The 22898-nt window shown below is 40.7% G+C and overlaps 1 protein-coding gene across 2 annotated transcripts in view; it reads left to right on the top strand.

The window, feature by feature from the left end:
• VPS13C (vacuolar protein sorting 13 homolog C) overlaps nt 1-14517 on the top strand; it is a 201835-nt gene extending 187318 nt beyond the window's left edge. For both annotated transcript variants that reach the window (XM_051822342.2, XM_051822343.2), the window contains 4 exons: nt 3416-3504; nt 10795-10918; nt 12251-12334; nt 12581-14517. In XM_051822342.2, coding sequence (XP_051678302.2) covers nt 3416-3504; nt 10795-10918; nt 12251-12334; nt 12581-12682 — 399 coding nt within the window. In that variant the 3' untranslated portion in view covers nt 12683-14517. The remainder of the gene's footprint in view (nt 1-3415; nt 3505-10794; nt 10919-12250; nt 12335-12580) is intronic.
• The last annotated feature ends 8381 nt before the right edge of the window (nt 14518-22898 follow it).

Genomic DNA, 22898 nt, shown 5'->3' with positions numbered 1-22898 from the left:
AAACCAAAGTGTAAACTTAGATTGAATGTGTGGTATATTTGAAGAGAATGAAACTGTTAATGTACAAGTGTTTATTTTAAAATGATAATTATAAAAATAATAAGTTGAATGTTTCCTATTTAAAATAAGTACTTTAAAGAAAAAAGAATGACATCTAAGGACTGCCCTGTACTGCATATGCAAAAGGAGTGTGACTTCCATCCTTAAGGGATCAAATGTAACAAAACATGTAAATATTAAACGTAGCTGACAAACTTTTCTTGTGCCTAGATAATTGAGGGTTGACAGAAATGTCACTGCATGTACAGTTTTCTATGAGAATCAACACAGTGACTAATTCAAGATGCTGTCTTAAGTCATCACTAATAATTCCCCTTCCTAAGATTCTTAGGTAAAAGTAATAATTTTTAATTTTCCTAGATAGATTGCAGTTTTAATGAGACAACTTTTGGGGGCTCCTGTCCCTTATTTTTTCCTGTTGTTTACTTCTTCTTAATTGTTCAGTTCATTATCTTACTAATCTTTTCTTTGTGGTTTCCCTTTTTACAACTGTGTGTTAGTAAACACTAAACTTCAAGATACTGTTTATTATTTCGGCTAAATATAGGTTGAATATCTTTATCCAAAATACTTGGGATTGGATGTGTTTCAGTTTTTTTTTTTTTAATTTTAGAATATTTCCCTATATGTAATGAAATATCCTGGGCATGGAACCCATTTCTAAAAACAAAGTTCATTTATATTTCATACATATCTGCATAGTCTGAGGGCAGTTTTATACGGTGTTTATAGTGTGCCTGTGTTTTGACTGCAGCTGTCACATAAGGCTGTGTGTGGAATTTTCCACCTGTGCTGTCATGTCCGCATCCAAAAACTTTCAGATTTTGGAGCATTTTGGTTTTTAAACTTAGGGATTCCCAACCTGTAGTTTCCTTAATCTTTTTATTAGCTTTTGTTGAGGTATTAATATTTTAAACTCTTAAACTTTAATATATTATTATAATTACTGGATGAAATAGAATGATTATACATTAACAAGTGGACTGAAACTTTTTTTTCCCGTGGGTGGCAAGTATAGGCACAGAAAATTGAGACATTTAGGCTATTTCATCTCTTGCCCATCTTGCTGTGATCACTTTGTTGAGTAAAAAGTATTTGTTATTTAGACTGTGCTGGGTATACAAAACAAGTACAATTTCTGTCCTCAATGGACCAGAAATAATAAAACATGTAAATATAAGAGTGTATTGGGGTGTAAAATGATGTCCTCCTAGCCCCTTTGGTAATATGGCCACATTCTAAGTAATTTGCTTGGTTACCTTTTGATCCTCATTTACTTTTTCTCCCAAGTATTGCTTTGTGTCCTTTATTACTCAGGTTGGGAATTACTAAATTATACACTGTTTTTATAGGTTATTCTCTTCTGGTAATCCTCTATTCTCCTAGGGTAATTACTGTTTATGTCATGTGTGAGTGTGTGTGTGTGTGTATGTTTGTGTGTGTGTGTGTGTGTGTAAATAGAGAGACACCTGTATGTATATATAGCCAATTTTTAATTTAATATTCATTTTGGTTTACATATTTATGATCACTCAATACTTAAAATTATGTTTATTTCTTGTAAAAATTATGTTTCTATATATTCTGAGAAATGCTTTAAAATTCTTAACTTACCTTATCATCTCTGGAGGTAGTCTGATGTGGATTTCACTTTTCTTAATTCCTAAAATTTAAATAATTTTTTGTATTTTATTAACAATAATAATGTTGTGATAAGACTCACTATATATTTTTTGTCATCTTGTATTATTTCCTTAGAATTTGAGAAAATTGAATTACTGATTAAAGGGCTTGGGCGACATATTATTAAGTTCATCACATTGCATTTAGGAAAGGGGGAATAACTTTTTTTGTTTTTTAATTAATCTGATTTGCTGTCATCAGTGGTTGAATACCTTTATCTAAACCTCAGAGTACAGTGGATTTTTAGTAGCACTAAAAACAGGTTCCCTAAAGTGTGTTGTTATATAATAAATTATACTTTAAGCTCTTAATGGTTTGAAGCACAATAGCTTGTTAACTAATGAAAATGCATAAAAGATAGAAAATATTTCTTGTACTTGCAAGTCAGATCAAAGTATTTTACCATAATAAAATTTCAAACCACAGATAAGTATACTAAGTTAATATATTCCTTTTCCAGTTTCTGTCTGAAGAAATTGAGGCATAAATGTTAACAGGTTTAAACTAATTCACACAGGTGAAAGTTATACCCCTTTCTGAGACTCATTTTGAAGATGATGTCCTGGTTCTAACTGGGGACTCATCTTCCTTGTTTGTTGCCTTCTGTAATTGTTGAGGAATGACTGGGGAACAAGCATCTTTTTAAAATGTGCATTTAAGCATTAAAATAGTAACATCAAGTTTGCTCTCTGCTTGTGATCATATTTCTTATATTTAATTACATTATATTTAATAATGTTAGTATTGTATTCTTATTTACAAAATATTATTTTATCTGTTAAGTATGTATATATCCTGTATATTCATATATGTATTATCATCTGATCTTCAATCATGCATTATAGATCATGTCAATAATATTTCATTAGCATTAATTATTTAAAAAATATTTTGTGGGGTTTCAATGTGTGTTGACAAATTCAAGAACCAGTAGTTTTGAGATAGTTGAACAGGAAAGTAAAAGTATTATAATGTACTGCTGTTTATACTTGAATTATTTTGTGCTTGTATTTATCTTTAGGAATAAATTGTGCCAGCTATTTTGAAATCTTAGTAATCTTCATGTTTGTATTAACATTGTGACTACGCCTTCTTTTCGATCAGAAATATAATTTGATACATAAATATACTTTATAAGATCAAATATTAAAAAACACTAAATATCAGTTATCTTAGAATTTTATTATGTGTATAATGTCTATCCGTGAATGGGATCACAGATGAAAATCACAAAGCATCCTTTGAAAAAAGTTGTAGGACCATATTTTTTATTCTGTGAGGCAGTTCATAGAACCACCCCTAAGTCCTGCCATGGACCCCTGTTTAGGAATCCCTGTTAATTTAATAGCTTGATATTAGCATAATATGTTTATATGATGCTTAATTTAAATGTGTAATTATTTCTGGTAGATATTTTAAAATTTTAAAGTTACTTTAGAACAAAATATATTTTACCAGAAGATAATTTGGTAAACATTTCATACATATTTCTCTTTTAAGGCAGTAACGGAAACTAAAAACATGCTGCAGATATTTTTCTAACATTATTTGCCAATATAGAGAATTATATTTTTGTTTGAGTAAATTTTTTCTTAACACTTCTATTATAATCAGCTAATACACTGTTTGAATGCATATCCTTCCCAAATCTTAAGTCTTCTTTCTTTTTCAGAATCAAGTCAAAAAGATGGAAGAAGAAACTTACCTATACCACTGTGCTGTTCCCGGAAGCAAGAAGACAGTCTTCATGGTTACAAACAGGTATTAACTTCAAGTGGCATTTTCGCCAATGCAGGCCACTTGTATTCAAAGTCAGAATGTTGAAGGCTAAAGCTGCAGGGGTGTTGGAGAACTATACTTCAGTGGGAAAAAGGTCATTTTTGTAGAATTGTAAATCATACACATACAGGTACATCCTTAGGGATTATCTTCTCCACAGCCATCATGTGAGAGATGCTGAAACCAGTACTCAGCGTGGTCCATCCAAGCTGTGTGACTGCTCAGGCAAAGTCTCGAAGAGGCTTCACACCTGCAGTAGCCATACTGTGTGTTGCTTGTGAGCTGCAAACCTTGTTTTGGAGGCTTGCTTGATAATCACTTTTCCTAGGTATGATTTAGCAGACCCCTTTCAAAGGCTGGCTTTATTGTTGTGTGTTTGCCCCAGTTTTTCCTAAGCCATTTGGAAGTGGTAGATAATTTTTCCAAATAAAAGAACTTTAGACAAAACGACCGAGTTTGTTTTCCCCTGGGGTTTATCTGGAAAAGAAATGTATCCCAAAATCATAGTTATAGACTGGTGAGTTGCAGACTTTCAAGGTAATGTACTTTTTAAGGACTAAGATGTGGTAGGCAGAATCTGCATCCTTGCTGTGGCACGTGAATATGTTTGGATAGGAAGGAATGAAAAGAAAGCTGAATGGCAGGATTCAGACTTCTAGACTTGAAAGTTTTTTCAAAGAGAAGGTCAACCAGTTGTCTAAGAGATACCTAGTTGTGTGAATTGCCCATTTGTTAAGAAGTAAAATTATACACAAAACAATGTAAAAAGCAGCTTTCAAATTTGACAGGTAATCACTTTTTTGTAATGCATATAATTTAATAAAATTTTCCAATTTTCCAATAAATTAAACCATGATGTGTATGATACTTAGCTGACAGTGGTAATATGTTAATTCATTTTAAACTTCTATACTTTTTATGTAATTCAATACTTGGCATTGGGAATCAATTCTTTTTTTCCTTCCCTTTTTTTTTTTTTTTTGGTTTTGGTAATATGAGTTAGTCCTTTTCTGACTTAAATCATTCTATAGGAATTTTTTTTTCAAGTAAATTGGAAGATCATAGCAATTTTACATCTAGTCACTTCAGGAACTTTTCAGGAGACAGTGAAATAACACACCTGACCAGTACGATGAAGCCTTCTTGCTAGGCTTGGTTGACTCTTTCTAAAGGATTCTCTGATTGAGCTGGTTATCTGTATGCTGATCTATTTGGTCTTTGATGATTATATTGAAATAACAGTTCTTCTAAATTCAGAATTCTTAGGAATACTTAAGTTAATTCTTAAAAATACTTAATTTTTTATTGCTTGAGTTATGCTTATTTATTATAGATAATATAAATCAGCAGTCAACACACTTCCTTCAAAGAATCAAATAATAAATACAGAGATGTTGAGAGCCCTGTTGTGGTTATCAGCTTTTTATCCCTGCCCTTGTCATGGGAAAACAGCTTTGAACACCATATGAAGAGTGAGCATGGCTGTGTTCAGTAGCATTTCATTTATATAGACCTTGGGCTCGGTTTCACTTGAAGGCTATAGATTGCCAACCTCAGTACACATCGTTAGAAAGATAAAAATAACTAAAGTCACCATGAATTCTGCTTGCATGGGACAGAGATAGTTTGTCTCAATGTAATTATTAACAGCTGTCCTTTTTATTCTTAAAAATGTTCTAGTTTAAAAAAAAAGTCATGGTTCGAAGATATGATAACACCCCAACATATCTTTACCAACAATCTTATCATTCAGAGATGCCCAATATTGGCTCGCATATAAGGCTGCAATGTATATTAATATGATAACATACTATTAAAGCTACAAAAATGTATTATGTTCATTCTTTTGAATTGGATTTTTTATGTAATGTTATGTTATAGTGTGATTATCTTCCCAAACTATTAAATATTCTTTGATAACATCATTATTTAATCACTACTTAATGTTTATGAATGTATTGTAATTTATTTAAATTATTGCTATTTGATACTTAGTTTTTGCCTTCCTAATATTTTATAACTAATGTTTTATGATTTATTTATTTACGTAGTTATTTTATTTGAGAGGGAAAGAGACCAAGAGAGAGGTAGAGAACTCTAATAAGCTGGTTCACTCCTAAAAATGCCCATGATAGGGGCCGACAGTGTGGTGTATCAGGTTAGGCCACCGTCTGCAACACCGGCATCCCATGTAGGCTCCCATTCGAGTCCCAGCTGCTCCACTTCCAATCCAGCTCCCTGCTGATGCACCTGGGAAAGCAGCAGAAGATGGCCCAAGCGCTTGGGCCCCTGCATCCACATGGGAGACCCAGATGAAGCTCTTGACTCATGGCTGTGGGCTGGCCTTTCCCTGGCCATTGAGCCATTTGGGGAGTGAACTAGTGGATGGAAAATTCTGTCTATCTATCTATAATTCTGACTTTCAAATAAATAAATAAATCTAAAAAGAATAATAAAATGCCTACAACAGCCAAGGCTGGGCTAGGCTAAATCCAGGATCTGGGTACTCATTCTGTGTCCCCTGTTCGTGGCAGGGATCCAACTATTTGAACCATCACCTGCTGTCTCCCTGGGTGGACAGTAGCAGGAAGCTGGAGCTGGGACTTGAACTTGGACTCTATGACATGGGATGTGGGTGTACCAAATGATCTCCTAACTGCCAGGCCGAATGTCATTCTCATAGTTTTATTTTTACAGCAAAGAATGATGTTTTGTCTATTATTTCATTTTTTTAAAATTTTATTTAAAAAATTTTTAAAGATTTATTTATTTATTTGAAAGGCAGAGTAACAGAGAAACAGAGGCAGGGGGATAGAGAGAAGTCATCCATCCACTGGTTCACTCCCCAAATGGTGGATCTGAAGCCAGGAGCCAAGAGCTTCTTCTGGGTTTGTCATGTGGGTACAGGGGCCCAAGGACTTGGGTCATCTTCCACTGCTTTCCCAGGCCATAGCAGAGAGCTGGATCGGAAGTGGAGCATCCCAGGACTCAATCCAGTGCCAGAATGTGATGCCAGCACTGCAGGTGTCGGCTTTACCTGCTACACCACAGCACCAGCCCCTCTATTATTTCTTTACAAAAAGTTCTTATAGATGGAGTTTCTAACCTAAAAGAAGTTTGGACTCTCTTTGTACAAATTGCCAGGTTGTTTTTCAGAAAGGTTGTATCAATTATTTACATATCTGTATGAAAGTGGCTTTTCTCCTTTGTTTGCTGAGACTGGGAGTTATCACTTAAACTTTTAATTTTGGTAGCTCAGTGGTGGAAAATACCTTGTTTTAATTAGCAGTTCTTTGATTATTGAAGAATGAACATTTTAACGTGATCCATTTATAGTTTCTGTTTTTTGAATTACTTGCTCATATTCCTTACTCACTTTTCATTCATCTATTTTTTCTTACTGAATTTAAAGAACATTTTATACTGAATGATACTATTCCTTTTTTACTTAATGTCTTATTAATATTTTAATGATTTATTGAGTTTTTCAGTGCATAGGACTTTTAATTTTTACATATTGAAACTCATCCAAAATGTAATTCCAGTGTTGGTTTCTTTTTAAAAATATTTATTTGTATTTTTATCTCCTTGAAAGATGGAGTGAAAGAGAGAGAGAGTGTGTGCATGTGCTTCCATCTGCTGGTTCACTGCCCAAATGCCTCCAACAGCCAGGGCTATGCCAGGCTGAAGCCAGGAGCCAGGAAGTCCATTCAGATCTCTCACATGGCTGGTGGGGGCCCGTGCACTTGAGCCATCATTTCCGCCCCCAGTATGCATTAACAGAAGACTGGATCAGAAGCATAGTAGCTGGGACTGAAACTGGCACTCTGCTGTGGAGTGCAGTGTTGCATGTGGTGGCTGGCCCTGCTGCATCACGGCACCTGCCCCTGTGTTTTTTACCTACTGGATTAGAAGCAGACCACAAATTCTCATGATATAAATGTATTAAGCTAAAACTATAGTACTTGTTAAATAATGTGTTTCAATAATCTTTATTAGGATATCAATTATTGAGCTAATTTTTTTTTTTTTTACCATTATTATTTGATAGATGTAGGGACACAGCGATGAAAGTTGCATCTCTCTCCTTTCCTCATTTCAGGGGACCTACAAATCACCTGACAGCACAGTGTGACAGGTGCCAAGAAAAAGTGGTGTTCAGAACTCTAAGAACATAGGGAAAACGATTGGCTCAGTAAGATGGGGACCAAAGTTTCATGGGGAAGAGGTTTTCTATGATGGGGGTTGCTTCAGCATGTGTCTATCACACAGGTAAACAAGAGGCTGGCAGCGGCGTCACACAGAGTGGCAGGTTAAATAGGTCAATTTGGAATGGCTGGATGGTAGGGTGTTAGTGGGGACGTGTTGGGAACTAAAGCAAAGAATCATGGGTGGCTGATCATAAGATCTTAGGGGTTTAGGTTTTGCCGTGATTGCAATGGAGAATCATGAGACTGTTATTGTTGACTCTCAGAGCTTCTCATATAGAGATGTAGGCACACAGTACACACAAGTGATGTCTTCTCTTTCCCAGTGACATCTTGTGAACAAGGAGTTAGATGCTGAGATTTGTGGTATAGGAAGACCCCTAGCAGCAGTTCGAATACTGAATTGGAAGAGGGTCAGACTGGAGGCCAGAAGCTGCTTAACAGTTTTCTATTTTTGCACACGTTTCCACGGAATCTGCTACCAGCCTTACTTATTATTTGCAGAACTCAGTTCCTTGCAGTCATAGGACTAAGATCCTGGTTTCCTTGATCTCTGAAAGCAGTGGGACTGATCTCAGCTCCTTGAAGGCCACCTTCATTCCTTACCATGTGGCTCCCTCCACCATCAAGCCACCAGAGGCTCCCTGAATCTTGGTCTCTGACGTGGAATTAATGAGTCCATGTGATTAGGCCAGGACCTTAAAGTCATCTTTGCCTTAAAACAAAACTAATCATGAGAATGAGGTCCATCATATTCTCAGTCCTGGGGATTACACAGAAGGCACCTTGGGGCACGGGGCCTTAGGGACTGTCTTGGAATTCCATCCAGCACAGAGACTATGGCAGTTAATTTGGTAGGAAGTGGTGAGTGCCTGAACCAAAAGGAGGAGAATGAAAATAAGGGGCTGAACGTAAGAGAGAATGCTGTGACTGATTGGACAAGGAAGAGATGGAAATCGAAGATAAGCCTCTGAATTTTGGCTTGAGTACCATTTGTACTAATTTAAGGAAAAAGATAGCGACTTTCTAGTTTCTGTTTTTAAACCTCCTGATTTTGATTGTGATAGAGATGCCTCAGTAGTTGGGGCCAGATGTTACTGGAGAAGCAGGGGTTCTTGGCTTCATGCAAGAAAGAATTCAGGCCTGAGACAGAGAGCAGTGGAAAACAAAATAGCAAGGTTTAATAGGGTAGGGACCCATCCATAAGAACTGATGGGCACCTCTCCAGACAACCTGAGAGAGAGTGCCCAGTTGCTCGGACTGGGGAGAGCGAGGTTACATGGTTGAGTGGAGAGAATACACCTGGGCAGGCCAGGCGGGCGGCTCAGCAGAGAGGCAGAGGGCTGAGTGTGCAGTCCAGTTGGGGTGGGGGGAGGGGCTAAGGGGATGGGTCTTGCCTTCTCTCCCCCTCTCCTTCTCCTCCTCCTGAACAAAGGACTTTTTGGATGTAAATACGAAAAATTCCTTTCTGAGTTTCCCCCCTGAAGTTATCAGACAGGGGGAAGCCTGGCTGGTGTCTCCTGGTTAGAGGAAGGATGGTTAGCAGGTAGAAGGGGCAGGGCGTTTGAAGTGCAGATACCGGGCTGCACCTGGAAGGTTACCAAGATGACTTTGAGATGTGGATGCTGAACCTAGACGTCAACTCCTTAGGCCTTTGTCACACACATAAGCTCATTTCTGACTTCCTACCTAACAGTCAGTCTCTGAGCAGGACTTTGAAGTGCAAGATGCTGGGCTTTTGGAGCTTCCGCAGTAGGTGCTGGTCTTCAGGCCTGTTTCATAAACACACATCGGCTAAATTTCTTACTTGCTACCTAGCAGAACCTGCGCCCATATGAGATGCCGGTGCTTAAGTCCAGGGCGTTAACCCACTGTGCCACTGTGTAGGCGCCAAGATTTTATTTATTTATTTGAGAGGTAGAGTTACAGACAGAGAGAGGGAGAGACATGGAGACAGGTCTTCTGTCTCCTGGTTCACTCCCCAAATGGCTGTAGTGGCTGGAGCTGGGAGGATCTGAATGAAGCCAGGAGTCAGGAGCTTCTTCCAGGTCACCCACACAGGTTTAGGGGCCCAAGGACTTGGGCCATCTTCCGTTGCTTTCCCAGGCCATAGCAGAGAGCTGGATTGGAAGTGGAGCAGCGGGACCTGAACCAGTGCCCATATGGGATGCTGGTGCTTCAGGCAGAGGCTTAGCTTGCTCTCTTCTGTCACTTACTTGACCAGTAGGACCTGCCTTTCTCTGCAGTGCTCCAGAGCACTTCTGCCAGCTTGGTTGCAGCACTTGTCTAGTTGTGCTGTAGCGTTTGTTTACATGTGAGTACTTCTCAAGCAGAAATGTTATCTTCCTGGTTCCCTTGGCACCCCTGTGTATTTGTTAAATCAACAATTCTACTTTTCTGGGTTTGCTGCCTGCAATAGAAACTTAAAATTAAGCGTGGTTCTATTAGTAATTAATCTAAATCAAAACACAGGGAAATCAGTGTGGGTGCCCTTTAAGGATTCTGGTCCCCCCCCCCCCCCACTTATTGCTGTTGAGTAAAATGGGAAACTCAGTCTGTGATATAGTATATTAGCATTAAAATGTTCAAATCTGATCTTTATTAGTAGTCCTAAAGTGAATCTTTGCTGACATTTCAGGTTTGTGACATTTCCTGCACATTCTTCTTGACTGGAAGGCATAAATGACTGACAGTAAAGAGCAATTAATACTTTTCGAAGTAAAACATTTTCAGGGGCTGTTGCCTTTATTGCTTCCCAGATGAGAGTGTGGTCTATTCCTGTTGCAAAAATGATTTTCCTATAAGTTTTTTTTTATCATTTAAAAAAAGTTACACTTTTCTGAGTTCTGCAGGATTGGCAGAAGGGAGATTTTGCAAGTCGGCTTGGTTAGGTGGTAGGTGTCCTGTTTGCTCTTTGACAGTTGCATCGACTTTTTCCCCACATGAAGCGTGCATCATTGTCGTGCCTGTTCTAGCTGTGCTGTCCAGCCCAGTGAAATGTGTGGGAGAATAATTAACTCTCTTTATCACTACCTGGATGTTTTTGTCTTGTTTTGCAATACAGGCGAGTGTTGTGCTTAAAGGAAATTGAAATACTAGGCAATATGTCTGTAGACTGGCAGTGTCCGCTTGAAGACTTTGTGTCTCCTCCTAGTGTCAGCGACAATCTGCTCAAGCTTTCCGTGAAGGTAAGAGAAACGTGAGTCACGCCACACGGTAGTGTCAGGAATTGAGTGAGTGAGTGGAAACCAGAGCTTTTAAACTCTGGCTCACGGTTAATGACGCACAGTGTCTAGAGGATTATCATCATTATTGTGTGTTGAGGTGGAAAGAAAGGCACAGTCCCTGTGTTGGTGGAATTGTATTTTCTGACAGCCTTTGATTCTGTGATTTGCTAAAGTAATTGGGGTACTGATATTTTCTTTTTGACAGAATTAAGCACCAATAAACAGGAGATTCTTTTTACTTCATTGGATACTCATTTTGCTATAGTCTTGGCATTTCTGGGAAGATTCTCTCTTTTAAGCTTTTAGGAGATTGTATTAAGTATTTTGGTAAAAAATAAATATTATGTTTAAAATATCTGTTTTATAATATTTGGCATTTATAGAATGCTGACATAGTTTGTGTAACAGTGCCATCGTGTCTCTCCTCCCATCATTTTCTAGGGAAGAATTTTAAGGACATAGTAAGTTTTTAAAAAAAGGTGATGCCCCATCTTTGGCTTAGTTTCCAGTCACTTGACTTTGAAGCATACTGATTGCATTATGCATATTTTCATCCCTTTAAAAATCTCACAAGTGGTCATCCTAAATATGGTAATTTCTGTAGTGTACTGGTTTTCCCTGAACAGTAATAATGCTCTCTTACCACTGAAGTATCTGAGAGACACTTTCCAAAATGAAGATGCAGGTGGTGTGACCCTTTTTGATGTGTTATTTTTTTTTTAATGGAAACTTACACATCAGAGGAACTCCATGGCCGCCCGGCCAGTTTTCGTGCTTTCTTCATCACTACCTCACTGTGGCATGTCAGAATTTGAAGTGTGCCCTGGTGTATAAAACCCAGCTTTCAGACTAGGAACGACCGTGTGTCACTAAGCATATAGTTTGCAGCTTCCTCAGTTACCACTTTTCTTTCAGATTAGGGGTGAGAATTGATTCACGGTATTTTACATTGTATAAGAATTTTATCTCTCAGCAAAGAACAGGAAGGATTTTTTGATTTGTCAGATGTGATGAGTTACCAAGTGGTGTTTCTGTAGGCTATTTATCATAGCCTGTGGAAAGTCATTATTTTATACTGATAGATGTACATTCATCCAGTTTCATAAATTTTAACTCACATACAGAATCACTGTCCTTCCACCAAGATGATTTATTTCAGATTATACTTGAATATATGTATTCGTTTGTCTGCCAGTTATAAAATTGAGTTGACATTTAAGCATCCAATTAAAGATTCCAATTTTTTTCTTTTCCTCAATCATTTCTTTCCTGTCATTGTTCCTTTTGAAACAGGAGCAAGGTCTGTTCTACAAAAAAGACAGCGCCAGCAGAGGCTGTCTCCAGAAGATTTACCTGAAGGACACGGCCACAGCCGAGGTCAGCGATTTATTTCAGAGGGCAATGTTCCCCTCAGGTGTTCTTTAAACCCGTAACCGTGAACAGTATCCGTTAGTTCTTCCCAAAGCTCTTCCCTGTTCATGTTTCTTTGGATGGATATATACATAAGCTTAAAGTACACACTGTGGACTCGGGAGGGCAGAAGGGTCTTGCTTTGCGTTCCTTGTTGGGACTGATGAGCTTGTATTTATCTTTACAATCCCAAATAAATATTTTATTTTACAGACAGCACTTAATGCCATCGAGGAAGCACGGTCAAGGAGACACCAACAGAAATTGGTGAAGCAGTCATCACTGAACCTTCTCAGGCCTCAGCTACTCTCTTAATCCCAGATCCCAGGGGATTGTGACTAGAAGGAAGACCAGGCGTCGGCGTTGTCTATAAATCGCTCTTCTTGTCTTGTTACAGATTTTCAAGCAGTCCTTTAGTTTTATTTTCATAGAATTGCTAATATTGGACTCTACACTTTTCCCCTTGAGTTTTGACTGTCATTTTATAACCACGTGTATGTTAGCAATCCAGTTCTACACTGCCAGCTGAATGGGCCAGACCCTTGAAGAAATACCACTTTAAACTCAGAGTGAAATTTTCATTAATATTAATATTGTGAAGCAAAGGGCAATAGGCTTATTTTTAATTAAAGTCTATTATGAACAATAAGAAAAGAGCTTAGAATGACTAGTGTTCTTTAAAAGGTAGCCATGGACAAATGTTGGACATTTTGACATTTTGTTTAAGGGTAATTTGTTCGCTAAGTGAACCGAGATAACATTTTTCATAAACCAGGTAATTGAAGCCACTAAAGGGAGAAATGACATTTTTCTGATTTTCTTTTCATGAAAACATTTTCTGCTAATGAAACAAGTTTTACTTTGGAGCTTGTTTTCCTTCTTTGCACCATAAAAAAAGAAATATGAAATTCCAAACTTCAAACATCCATACTTGATTCTCTGTATAACCTTCACAAAATCTGGAAGTTCAATATGAGCTTATATGGCAAAATTGTAATTTGCTGATACATGGAAATGTTGCACTTTGACTTTTTTTAAGACTCAGATATGTAAAATTCAATATTTTTATATTCTCAGAATTTGGTTCTTTTGGAAAGACTTTTAAGGACATCATAAATTAACATTTAATGCTAATGCATACCTAGAAATGTATTTAAAATACTTAGTAATAAGAGTGAAGAAAGTTTCTAGTTGCTATATACTTAAGGAAAATAAAGTAGCTAGATCAGCCCTGTGGAATGTAAGTGGAAGTGTTAGATGCGTTCTTTGGGGGAACAGGGCTGTGGGAATCAGTTAGGTGCAGTGCTCTGGTCCTTTTTGCATTTCTGTTATGCAGGTCACAGGTGGACTGCTTATTAAAACTTCATGAAGCATATTCCAAAGTGTTTCGCTTCCTTGGATGAGCTTTAGATGTATTCATGGTATTTAATATGGCATTTATTTCAAAATCACTGAATTAGTGATGAGATGAAGATGTGGACACACTTGGTTTGCTCTATTTTTGTTGATGTATCATTGCTCTTTTTTTTTTTAAAGATCTGGCCATAACCCTTTTTAATTTTTCCTAATGCTATTTAGCAATTCATCTAAAAAGAGACTGCAGTAACTCATTGTCATTGTCATTTCCACATCACCCTTTTCTTATTTCTCTGAAGAAAAGTGTCAAATATAAAACTTCCTGCTGAATTTTTGTATTTTACATTTTATTAAAAGGAGCATTGTAAATAATTTCATAATAAATGTTCTAGTATTTTGTGTCTTTAAAAGTGACCTAATCAGGAATTTGAAATAAGATTATATTTTTCATATGAATCACAGCTATTCAGTGTCCTAAATATTTAAAAAATTATATTACACTGATAGTGAAAAATGCGTGCAGAAAATATTGAACTAAGAAAAATTATAGAAATATAAACTTACCATCTCAGTTGACCTAGAAGTACACTTTTAACTGTTGGTATTATTGTTTAATTTTATCTCTGGAGACAGAGATAAACTCATTAATAAAGAGTAATAATGGCTGTTTAGTTCTTTAAAAATGCCTTGAGAATCAAGTACCTGGATATGAACTACTCTAAGGAATAAAACCTTTGGTGCATTGTTTACAGGTATGGAAGCTTTGTGAGTTTGTATTAAATATTCAAATAACATTTGCTTTTACTTTGTGTCCTTCCCCGTTCTCTAATAGTGAGAAGTTAGCTTGTTTGTTGTGGAGGGATTTAAAGATAATAGGGAAAGCTTTTTCTTGGGGGTTCTGAGCCCCTTCACCCTCTTGGAGATCTGTGGTGCAGACCCCCATCCAGGCAGAATACAGAGCATTCACTGGCAGGGGTCCAAGTGCTGCGTATTGCAGTCCATCACTGTGTTTACATTGAGGCCATGCCTTCCCTGGCTCCTGCCTGCCACTGACTGAGTGTGGCAAGGGTACTAAGGCTGGCCCTTCCTGGGAGACACAGATTCTGACAGCTGGCTGTGGCTTGAAAACTGTGTGCAGCCTTGTAGACTCTCTTTCACTGCATGGCAGTCTGGGATGTCTCCCTCTCCCTCCCTCCCTCCCTCCCTCTCTCTCTCCCTCCCTCTGCCACCTCCTCTCCCCATCCCAACCCCGAGTCTTCCAAAGGTTCCTGTGGAGTTAGAGGTTGCTCACAGAGCAGTCTGTCCTTAGGGGACAAGCCCTTTTGGTGGAGAACCACTGCCAGTGTCCTGCGTGTTGTTGCGTCCGCGGAGAAACTGAGACTCACGGGAGTGGAGGAGGCTTGTTCCTCTTGGTAGTGAAGCCTCTGGTGGGAGCATTTAGGCTGTTGTTGAACTCATGCTTGGAAGAAGATTGAGCTACAGTTTCACATGATTCAAGTATTCAACACTATGGATCTCTGAGCAGAGTCTTTAGAAAGACTTACGTTGTTTGATTTTTGTGTACTATAGGCCAGTGGTTGCTTATCCAAAATTCAAAAAACTCTGAAAACCACTGTTTGCACAAATTTGAGACAAAGATATTTGGCAGCAAAATACGCACTGACATGAGGCAGTTCATAGTGTGTATTCTGATTAGTGGAACAAATTTGGATGTAGCAGAATCAGTAGATTTTTTTTTTTTTTTTTGGACAGGCAGAATTAGAGACAGAAAGGTCTTCCTTGTGTTGGTTCACCCCCCCAAATGGCTGCTACAGCGAGCGTGCTGCACCGATCTGAAGCCAGGAGCCAGGTGCTTCCTCCTGGTCTCCCATGGGGTGCAGGGCCCAAGCACTTGGGCCATCCTCCACTGCCTTCCTGGGCCACAGCAGAAAGCTGGACTGGAAGAGGAGCAACCAGGACAGAATCCAGCTTCCCAACTGGGACTAGAACCCGGGGTGCTGGTGCCGCAGGCGGAGGATTAGCCAAGTGAGCCACAGCACTGTCCAGAACCAGTAGATTTGATTATGGGGTGCTGCCCCAAATTTCATTGGAAATGCATAAGTTATATGCTTTATGGACAGTATCTTTCTTTTTTTTATTTTTATTTATTTTTTTTGACAGGCAGAGTGGACAGTGAGAGAGAGAGAGAGAAAGGTCTTCCTTTGCCATTGGTTCACCCTCCAATGGCCGCCGCGGCCGGCGCGCTGCGGCCGGCGCACCACGCTGATCCGATGGCAGGAGCCAGGAGCCAGGTGCTTTTCCTGATCTCCCATGGGGTGCAGGGCCCAAGCACCTGGGCCATCCTCCACTGCACTCCCTGGCCACAGCAGAGGGCTGGCCTGGAAGAGGGGCAACCGGGACAGAATCCGGCGCCCCGACCGGGACTAGAACCAGGTGTGCCGGCGCCGCTAGGCGGAGGATTAGCCTAGTGAGCCGCGGCGCCGGCCTTGGACAGTATCTTTCTAAAATTTTGAGTTCTTTGGAATGTTTTCAACATAAAAATGTTTGAGTAAATAGGTATGTTTACTTTGATTGGACATATTATGCAATAAATATGAGAATTGAAACATCTCTGGTGCCCCATAAATATGTACTTATGTCTATTAAAATTTTTTAAAAAGTTAAAACCAAATAAAGTGCAATAAGTAAAATTTAGAGTTCTATATTCTGGTACACACAGCTGGCCCTCAGTGTTCCACATAAAAGATTGTAGCTCTGTTTGCCCTGACAGATTTCTATTACATTTCCAACTCGAATACTAGAAAAATCACAGACTATAGGAGGAACTATGAGAAACAACAGAATTTTCTTCCCTCTTCAGATCCTGCTAATGTTTCATTTTACGGTTGTGCTGCAGTTGTTTGATAAAGTGTTCAAAATAACCAGTGTCAGCTTACAGAGGACTGAAATGTTGCCATACGACTGTGCATCATAAGGATGTATGACTCAAGAAAAAATACAATCAGAAGAGCATAATGATTCCTGTACCTCTTGTATATTAAGTAGATATTGTCTGCTTGCTAGATAAAAATATTTTGGAAATTGACCTGTAGAGGGAAAATAATTAGCACAGTAATGGAGCCAACACAGTCCTCCAGGTTGATAGTATCCACTAAGATTATAACCAGCACTTCACAAAGAGGGTTAGTTCTTTAGCATTAATTCTTTTAAACCTGAAGATAAAGCAGCTTCCCCAGAGAGTGACTATAATGCTTAAAATTTCCCAGCTGTGGTTTAAGTCCCATGATAATTTTCATCAAAAATAGGTTTCATATCTATTTATTTGGGTTTTATTGTTTGTTTTTGTAGAAATCATTCACCTTATTATAACAGTTTTTTTCCTCGGTAATCCACTTTCTCTGTTGCCACCATTTACGTCTTTTATGATTTTATCTTTTCATTTTATGATACTTCTTTTAAATTATTTTTATTAATTATCTGTAATACTATTGTTTGACAAACCATCTATGAGGCAATTCGTCTGTTTGTATAAATAAAACTTTATTGGAGTACAGGCTGACCAACTCATTCACGCTGGTTGTGGCTGGTTTCACTACCATGGAAGAGTCACAGCATAGCTGTGACAAAGACAGTATGGCTGGTGAAGCTTAAAAGGGTGACTCTCCAGTCCCTGTATTATTCCCTACAATTGATCTTACAGATAGGACGAAAGCATATTCCACATGGCTTACCTGAGATCCAATGGCAAGAAAGGAACTGAGTTAGCATCCAACATATCTTTCTCCTCTTTCTTCCTAAAGACAGCGATCTATGGGAAGTGAATGTGGCCAACGTTGGCCTCTTGGGTTTCTCTTTTAGAACCTTATGCCCTTCTCCCCAAGTGATCCACCCATTTTCTCCCCATGTACGTTTAGGCCTATTGGTGACTTAAGGATTTCGCATAAAGACACAGAGTCTCTACTGACCCTTAGCTGCACATTTTTTTCTAAAGAATTCTCACATAGAGTCTAATATTACTGTCACAGTTTACTAGCATATGTAGCTTTTGAGATATAAAAACAAGGAAATAAAAACTTTGGATATAGAATGGAAAACTTACTCTGATTCCTAATGCACAACCAGAACTAAAAAGCAAGTGCATGGAATCCACTGTTGGAGAGCTCTGCTCTTAGAAGCAGAAGAAGGCCGGCACCGCGGCTCACTAGGCTAATCCTCCGCCTAGCGGCGCCGGCACACCGGGTTCTAGTCCCGGTCGGGGCGCCGGATTCTGTCCCGGTTGCCCCTCTTCCGTCCCGGTTGCCCCTCTTCCAGGCCAACTCTCTGCTGTGGCCAGGGAGTGCAGTGGAGGATGGCCCAAGTGCCTGGGCCCTGCACCCCATGGGAGACCAGGAGAAGTACCTGGCTCCTGCCATCGGATCAGCCCGGTGCGCCAGCAGAAGCACGCTGGCCGCGGCGGCCATTGGAGGGTGAACCAACGGCAAAAGGAAGACCTTTCTCTCTGTCTCTCTCACTGTCCACTCTGCCTGTCAAAAAAAAAAAAAAAAAAAAAAAAAAAAAAACACAGAAGAAACAGGCCGCAAATAAGTTCCTTGTCACACCTGGCTGGGGACTTGCCACAGAAGAAAGTAGTTGGGAGTGCAGTGGGTGGTGGTAGAGAGCAGTGGTGTAACAAACGCACGGGTGTTCAGAGATTGCAGTTTGCATAGAGACTCCTCACCCTGGATGCTGCTGCACATTAGTTAAGCAAGCAGTTATTGATCGTTTAAATTAGCTCGACTTGAGTAGGGCACATTCACCTTCCCTGTGGAGCACTGAGAGACTTAACCTACTTCGACACTTGTGATCAAATCTTACCTACTTCATTCTATTCAGAGTGATTCATGCTTTCAAAAATAGTAAAAAAAAAAAAAATAGGTCATGAATTAGAGGATTACAATTAAGAGTTCTTTTTCAATAATGATTTCATGGTCTCTAGTCATTTGTGTAGTCTGCTCACTACATTATAGAAGTAGTAGTTTTTTTTTGTTTGTTTGTTTGTTTTTTTTTTTTTTAAGCCAACATAAGGGAGTCCTACTCCTAAGATATGGGAATAGTTAGTTGTAAACTCCATGGGACATTCGAATATATCTGGAATTATTGACACTAGGAAACAGTTGCTTGCTCACGTAAAAGATTCTTACATTTAAAGTTTGGGGACCTGGGCCTCACAACTTTTGTGCTGACTCCAATGAATAGAGTAAAAAGCTTGCATGCCTGTGATTACAATCCAGATGGTGAATGGGTACCACTGCAGTCACTGCTTTTGGACAGGCCATAAAGACTGATTACTCGTGACTTAAACTGGTGAGTGAGAATATATTTCCCATTATACCTAAAATTAATGCTCAACTAATGTTGAATTATTTAAAAAACTTTGGAAGTACTAATGATATTTATTTCAGATGGATTGATATTTAATTTTTAGAGAAGAATACTCAGGGGTCTGTTTATTGTACTTAAAATCATAAACTTCTAGGTTCTTATATTCAGGATAGATCTGTTTTCTTGTGGCTTCTGTCCATTGAGCTCATTCGTAAGTCCTGGGGACCATCAGAATAAGAGTGTTGTTTTTGCTTCTGGAAGCCCACAGCTGGAGCACTGCCAGACAGAACTGAAGGCTGGGCTTCAGATGTGTCCTGTGCATTTAGCAAGCATGGACATTTTCTCAAGTTCTCATCTTTTTCTATATAAACCATCCCTAATTTGATGTAACTTCCAAGTCATCCTATATTTTGTAAATATTTATTTGAGAGTGATGCAGAGAGATCTTCCATCTGTTGGCTCATTCCCCAAAGGACTGTAAAAGCCAGGTCTGGGCCAGGCCAAAGCTAGGAGCCAGGAACTCCATACAGGTCCCCCACGTGCATGGCAGGGGCCCAAGCACACAGGCCACTTCCGTTTGCTGATTTCTCAAGTGCATTAGCAGGAAGTTAGATGTGAAATGGAGTAGCCTGAACTTGAACTGGCGCTCCAAGACAGGATGCTGGCATCACAAGTGGAGGCTTACCCTGCTGCACCACAACACTGACCCAAAGACTTCCCATAATCCTGATAGCTCTCCCCTAAACAAAAAGTTCATTGCTGTCCCTCTTAGAATATAGAGGTTCCCATGAGTGTTCCAGGAATCCACCAAGGCAGAATGGTCCATGAACAGCTCCAGACTTCCTATTCCTTTATAAAAGTCGTAAGTCTTCCAACCTATTAAAGCAATTACTTAACAGAAAATAAAGTGTCTCCATTATTGTAGTTTACTAATCTTGTAAATTTACATAAGAATATTGTTGAATCATTCTTTTATCCCTTTTACTAAAAAAGACCTGAAATTTGTGTGGTGGTGTATGTTGAAAAATCAAAACACCATGAGAAAATCCCTTGCCCTCTCTTAGCCTCATTTTATTTGAAAATCAGACCCCTGAACCAGATCTCTATGGATTTTACAGATATTTCTAAAATGATCACATTGAGAGTTCTTTTGAAAGTGTGAGATGTGTTGCCTGAGCGTTTTGTTCGCGCTCACAATATTTCCTTGGACATTAAGTAAATGTTCTGCTGTGGGCATTTGGCATGGCAGTTAAGCTGCTGCTTGGGATGCCTGTGCCCTGTATCAGAATGCCTGGGCTCGACTCCTGGCTCCACATCTCATCCGGCTTCCTGTCAACGTGCAGGTGGTGGCTCATGTTGTTGGTTCCCTGCCACTCACATAGGCAGCCGGTCCAAGGAGGGCCATGAGCAGGAAGGGCTGGGTCAGAAGCCAGGCCTCTGCTGTGCACATGGAGTATCGCTCTGCATCCTTGCATTGCACCCTTAGTGGTGCCCTTCAGCCATCTGAGGGGCCATGCCCTGTGGCCCGGTCACAGCACACAGCCTGCCCAAGTAGGCCTCCTTAACGCTTCTCCCTCACAGCAGGTGTCCTGCAGGCCAGCCTGGCATCTGAACTGTGGTGGAGTCCTTGCTTTGCATCAAGGAATCCAAGTGTTAACCCTGAGTAGCAGGCTTGGGGTGGGGGGGGGGGGGGCATGGGGTCCTGAGGCAGGCTTGGGACTGGCAAAGAGAGAGCACCTCCTCCCTCAGCGGGACACCCTCAGGCTGCTGCCCTCCTGGCCTCTGACTCCCCGTTGAGGGAGGAGCCACAGCATTATCCTGACAGCCAGGAACCCATTGCCCATGACCCTCCACCCTCGTTACCCTCACCCTTGGCTCTGAGCCCTGTACTGACCACATCACAGTGATGAGTTTTAGGGGGTGGGTGGGTAAGGGGAGGAGTGGGAGGTGACCGAACCAACTTTATCAGCATTTTGTATATTTTCTTCAACAAGTAACCAATCAATGACTTGTCACTATAGCCAGCCAATCGATGGATCCCCTCCCCACAAAAAATCGGGTTAACTTACTGAATCAGAAAAAGGGTAGGTCACTTGAATAGCATTTTGGAGAGCTTTACAGCTTACAAAAGACCACAGACCACACAGTAGTGCTAATGGGGGGAGGGGTTGCTCACAGCAGCCGAATGAGAAGGAAGGGAGGATAGTGGTGCAGGGATGTTCACTGCAACACTTCAAATAAAAGCTAAAATGTGAAAGCACTGGCTCAGTAGGAGATTTTTAATTCACAAAAGAGGAGCCCAGCCGGCATCCCTTATTGGTGCCAGTTCCAGTCCCTGCTGCTCCACTTCCCACCCAGCTCCCTGCTAACGTGCCTGGGAAAGCAGTGGAGGATGGCCCAAGTGGTTGGGGCCCTGCACCCATGTGAGAAACCTGGATGAAGCTTCTGGTTCCTGGCTTCAATCTGGCCCAGGATACTGAAATTCTTAAATACTGTATAGAAAGAGTAATATAGCTCGGGAAAGCAGTGGAGGATGGCTCAAGTGCTTAGGCGCCTGCACCCGTGTGGGAGACCAGGAGGAAGCACCTGGCTCCTGGCTTCGGATCGGCACAGCGCCGGCCGTAGCGGCCATTTGGGGAAGACCTTTCTGTCTCTCTCTCTCACTGTCTGTAACTCTACCTGTCAAATAATGAAAAAGTAATATATAGATGTAGATATGTGTATATATATGTATATATATATGAGAGGGTTTAAAAAATGAAGTTGCAAAAGGCTACATTTCATGTAATTTTTAAGTTTACAGAAGTGTATTTACCTTTTTTTCTTTAAAATTTATTTTATTTATTTGAAAGAGTTAACAGAGAAAGGAAAGAGAAAGGTTTTCCATCTACCAGTTCACTCTCCAGATGGCTTCAATGGCCACTGCTGGGTGAGGCTGAAGCCAGGAGCCAGGAGCTTCCTCCCTGTCTCCCACTCGGGTGCAGGGGCCCAAGGACCTGGGCCATCTTCCACTGCCTTCCCAGGCCCTAAGCAGGGAGCCGGATCAGATTGGGAGAGTCTGGCTGGGAAAGCTCCTGGGGAGGGTGCAGAGGGATGGTGAAGGGACACAGGGTCTCTCCGAAGCAAGGGCAAGCCAAGGGGGAGGTCAAACCGCACCCACCCAGTATCTGGGAAGGAAGGAGAAAGGGGCGCCCTGCAGGGTGAGGGCAGCACAGGAGACAGGGACCCAGCTGAGGGGCAGGACTGACTGTGCTTGGCTCAGCCCGCCGGCTGACGCTGGGTGCCACAGGACCCAGCACGGGTGGGGATGCTTGGCCGGCAGTGAGCCACAGACCCACAGAGAGAGAGCAAGAGAAGGAGACCCGCGAAGGCATCCCCAGCCTCCCTCAGTCAGCTGCTAGCCCTTCTGGTGACATGGCAGGAGCTGCAGGCACAGGGTGCAAGCAGAGCCTGGAGACACTGAGCCCGAGCCCCCAGGCCCACTGCTCCTCCCGCGCTCTGCTCTGAGCCTGGCGCCGAGACGCAAGCACGGGCATTTTGCTTCCCTGCTGGAGGAAACAGATCTGTCCAGGAGACAGCTGACACTTGGAGACTTGGACTTGAGAGACTTTCAGCGTTGCACGGGCCCCGACACAGCGGCTGGCTCTGCTCCTGACATCTGATGGCCGCTGCAGTCTCTGAGCGTGATAGTGAACTTGGGAGAGGAGGCCTCTGGGAGGTGAGGGACCTGCCCCGGGGAACACGGAGAAGTCAGACGGGGTACCACCACGAAGCAGGGTGAGGACACACAGGGCAGACTGTGGGGACAGAACTT

This window comes from Oryctolagus cuniculus, chromosome 12 (genome assembly GCF_964237555.1).
Source record: "Oryctolagus cuniculus chromosome 12, mOryCun1.1, whole genome shotgun sequence".
Lineage (NCBI taxonomy): Eukaryota > Metazoa > Chordata > Mammalia > Lagomorpha > Leporidae > Oryctolagus > Oryctolagus cuniculus.
This window is presented reverse-complemented; position numbering and strand designations above follow the sequence as displayed.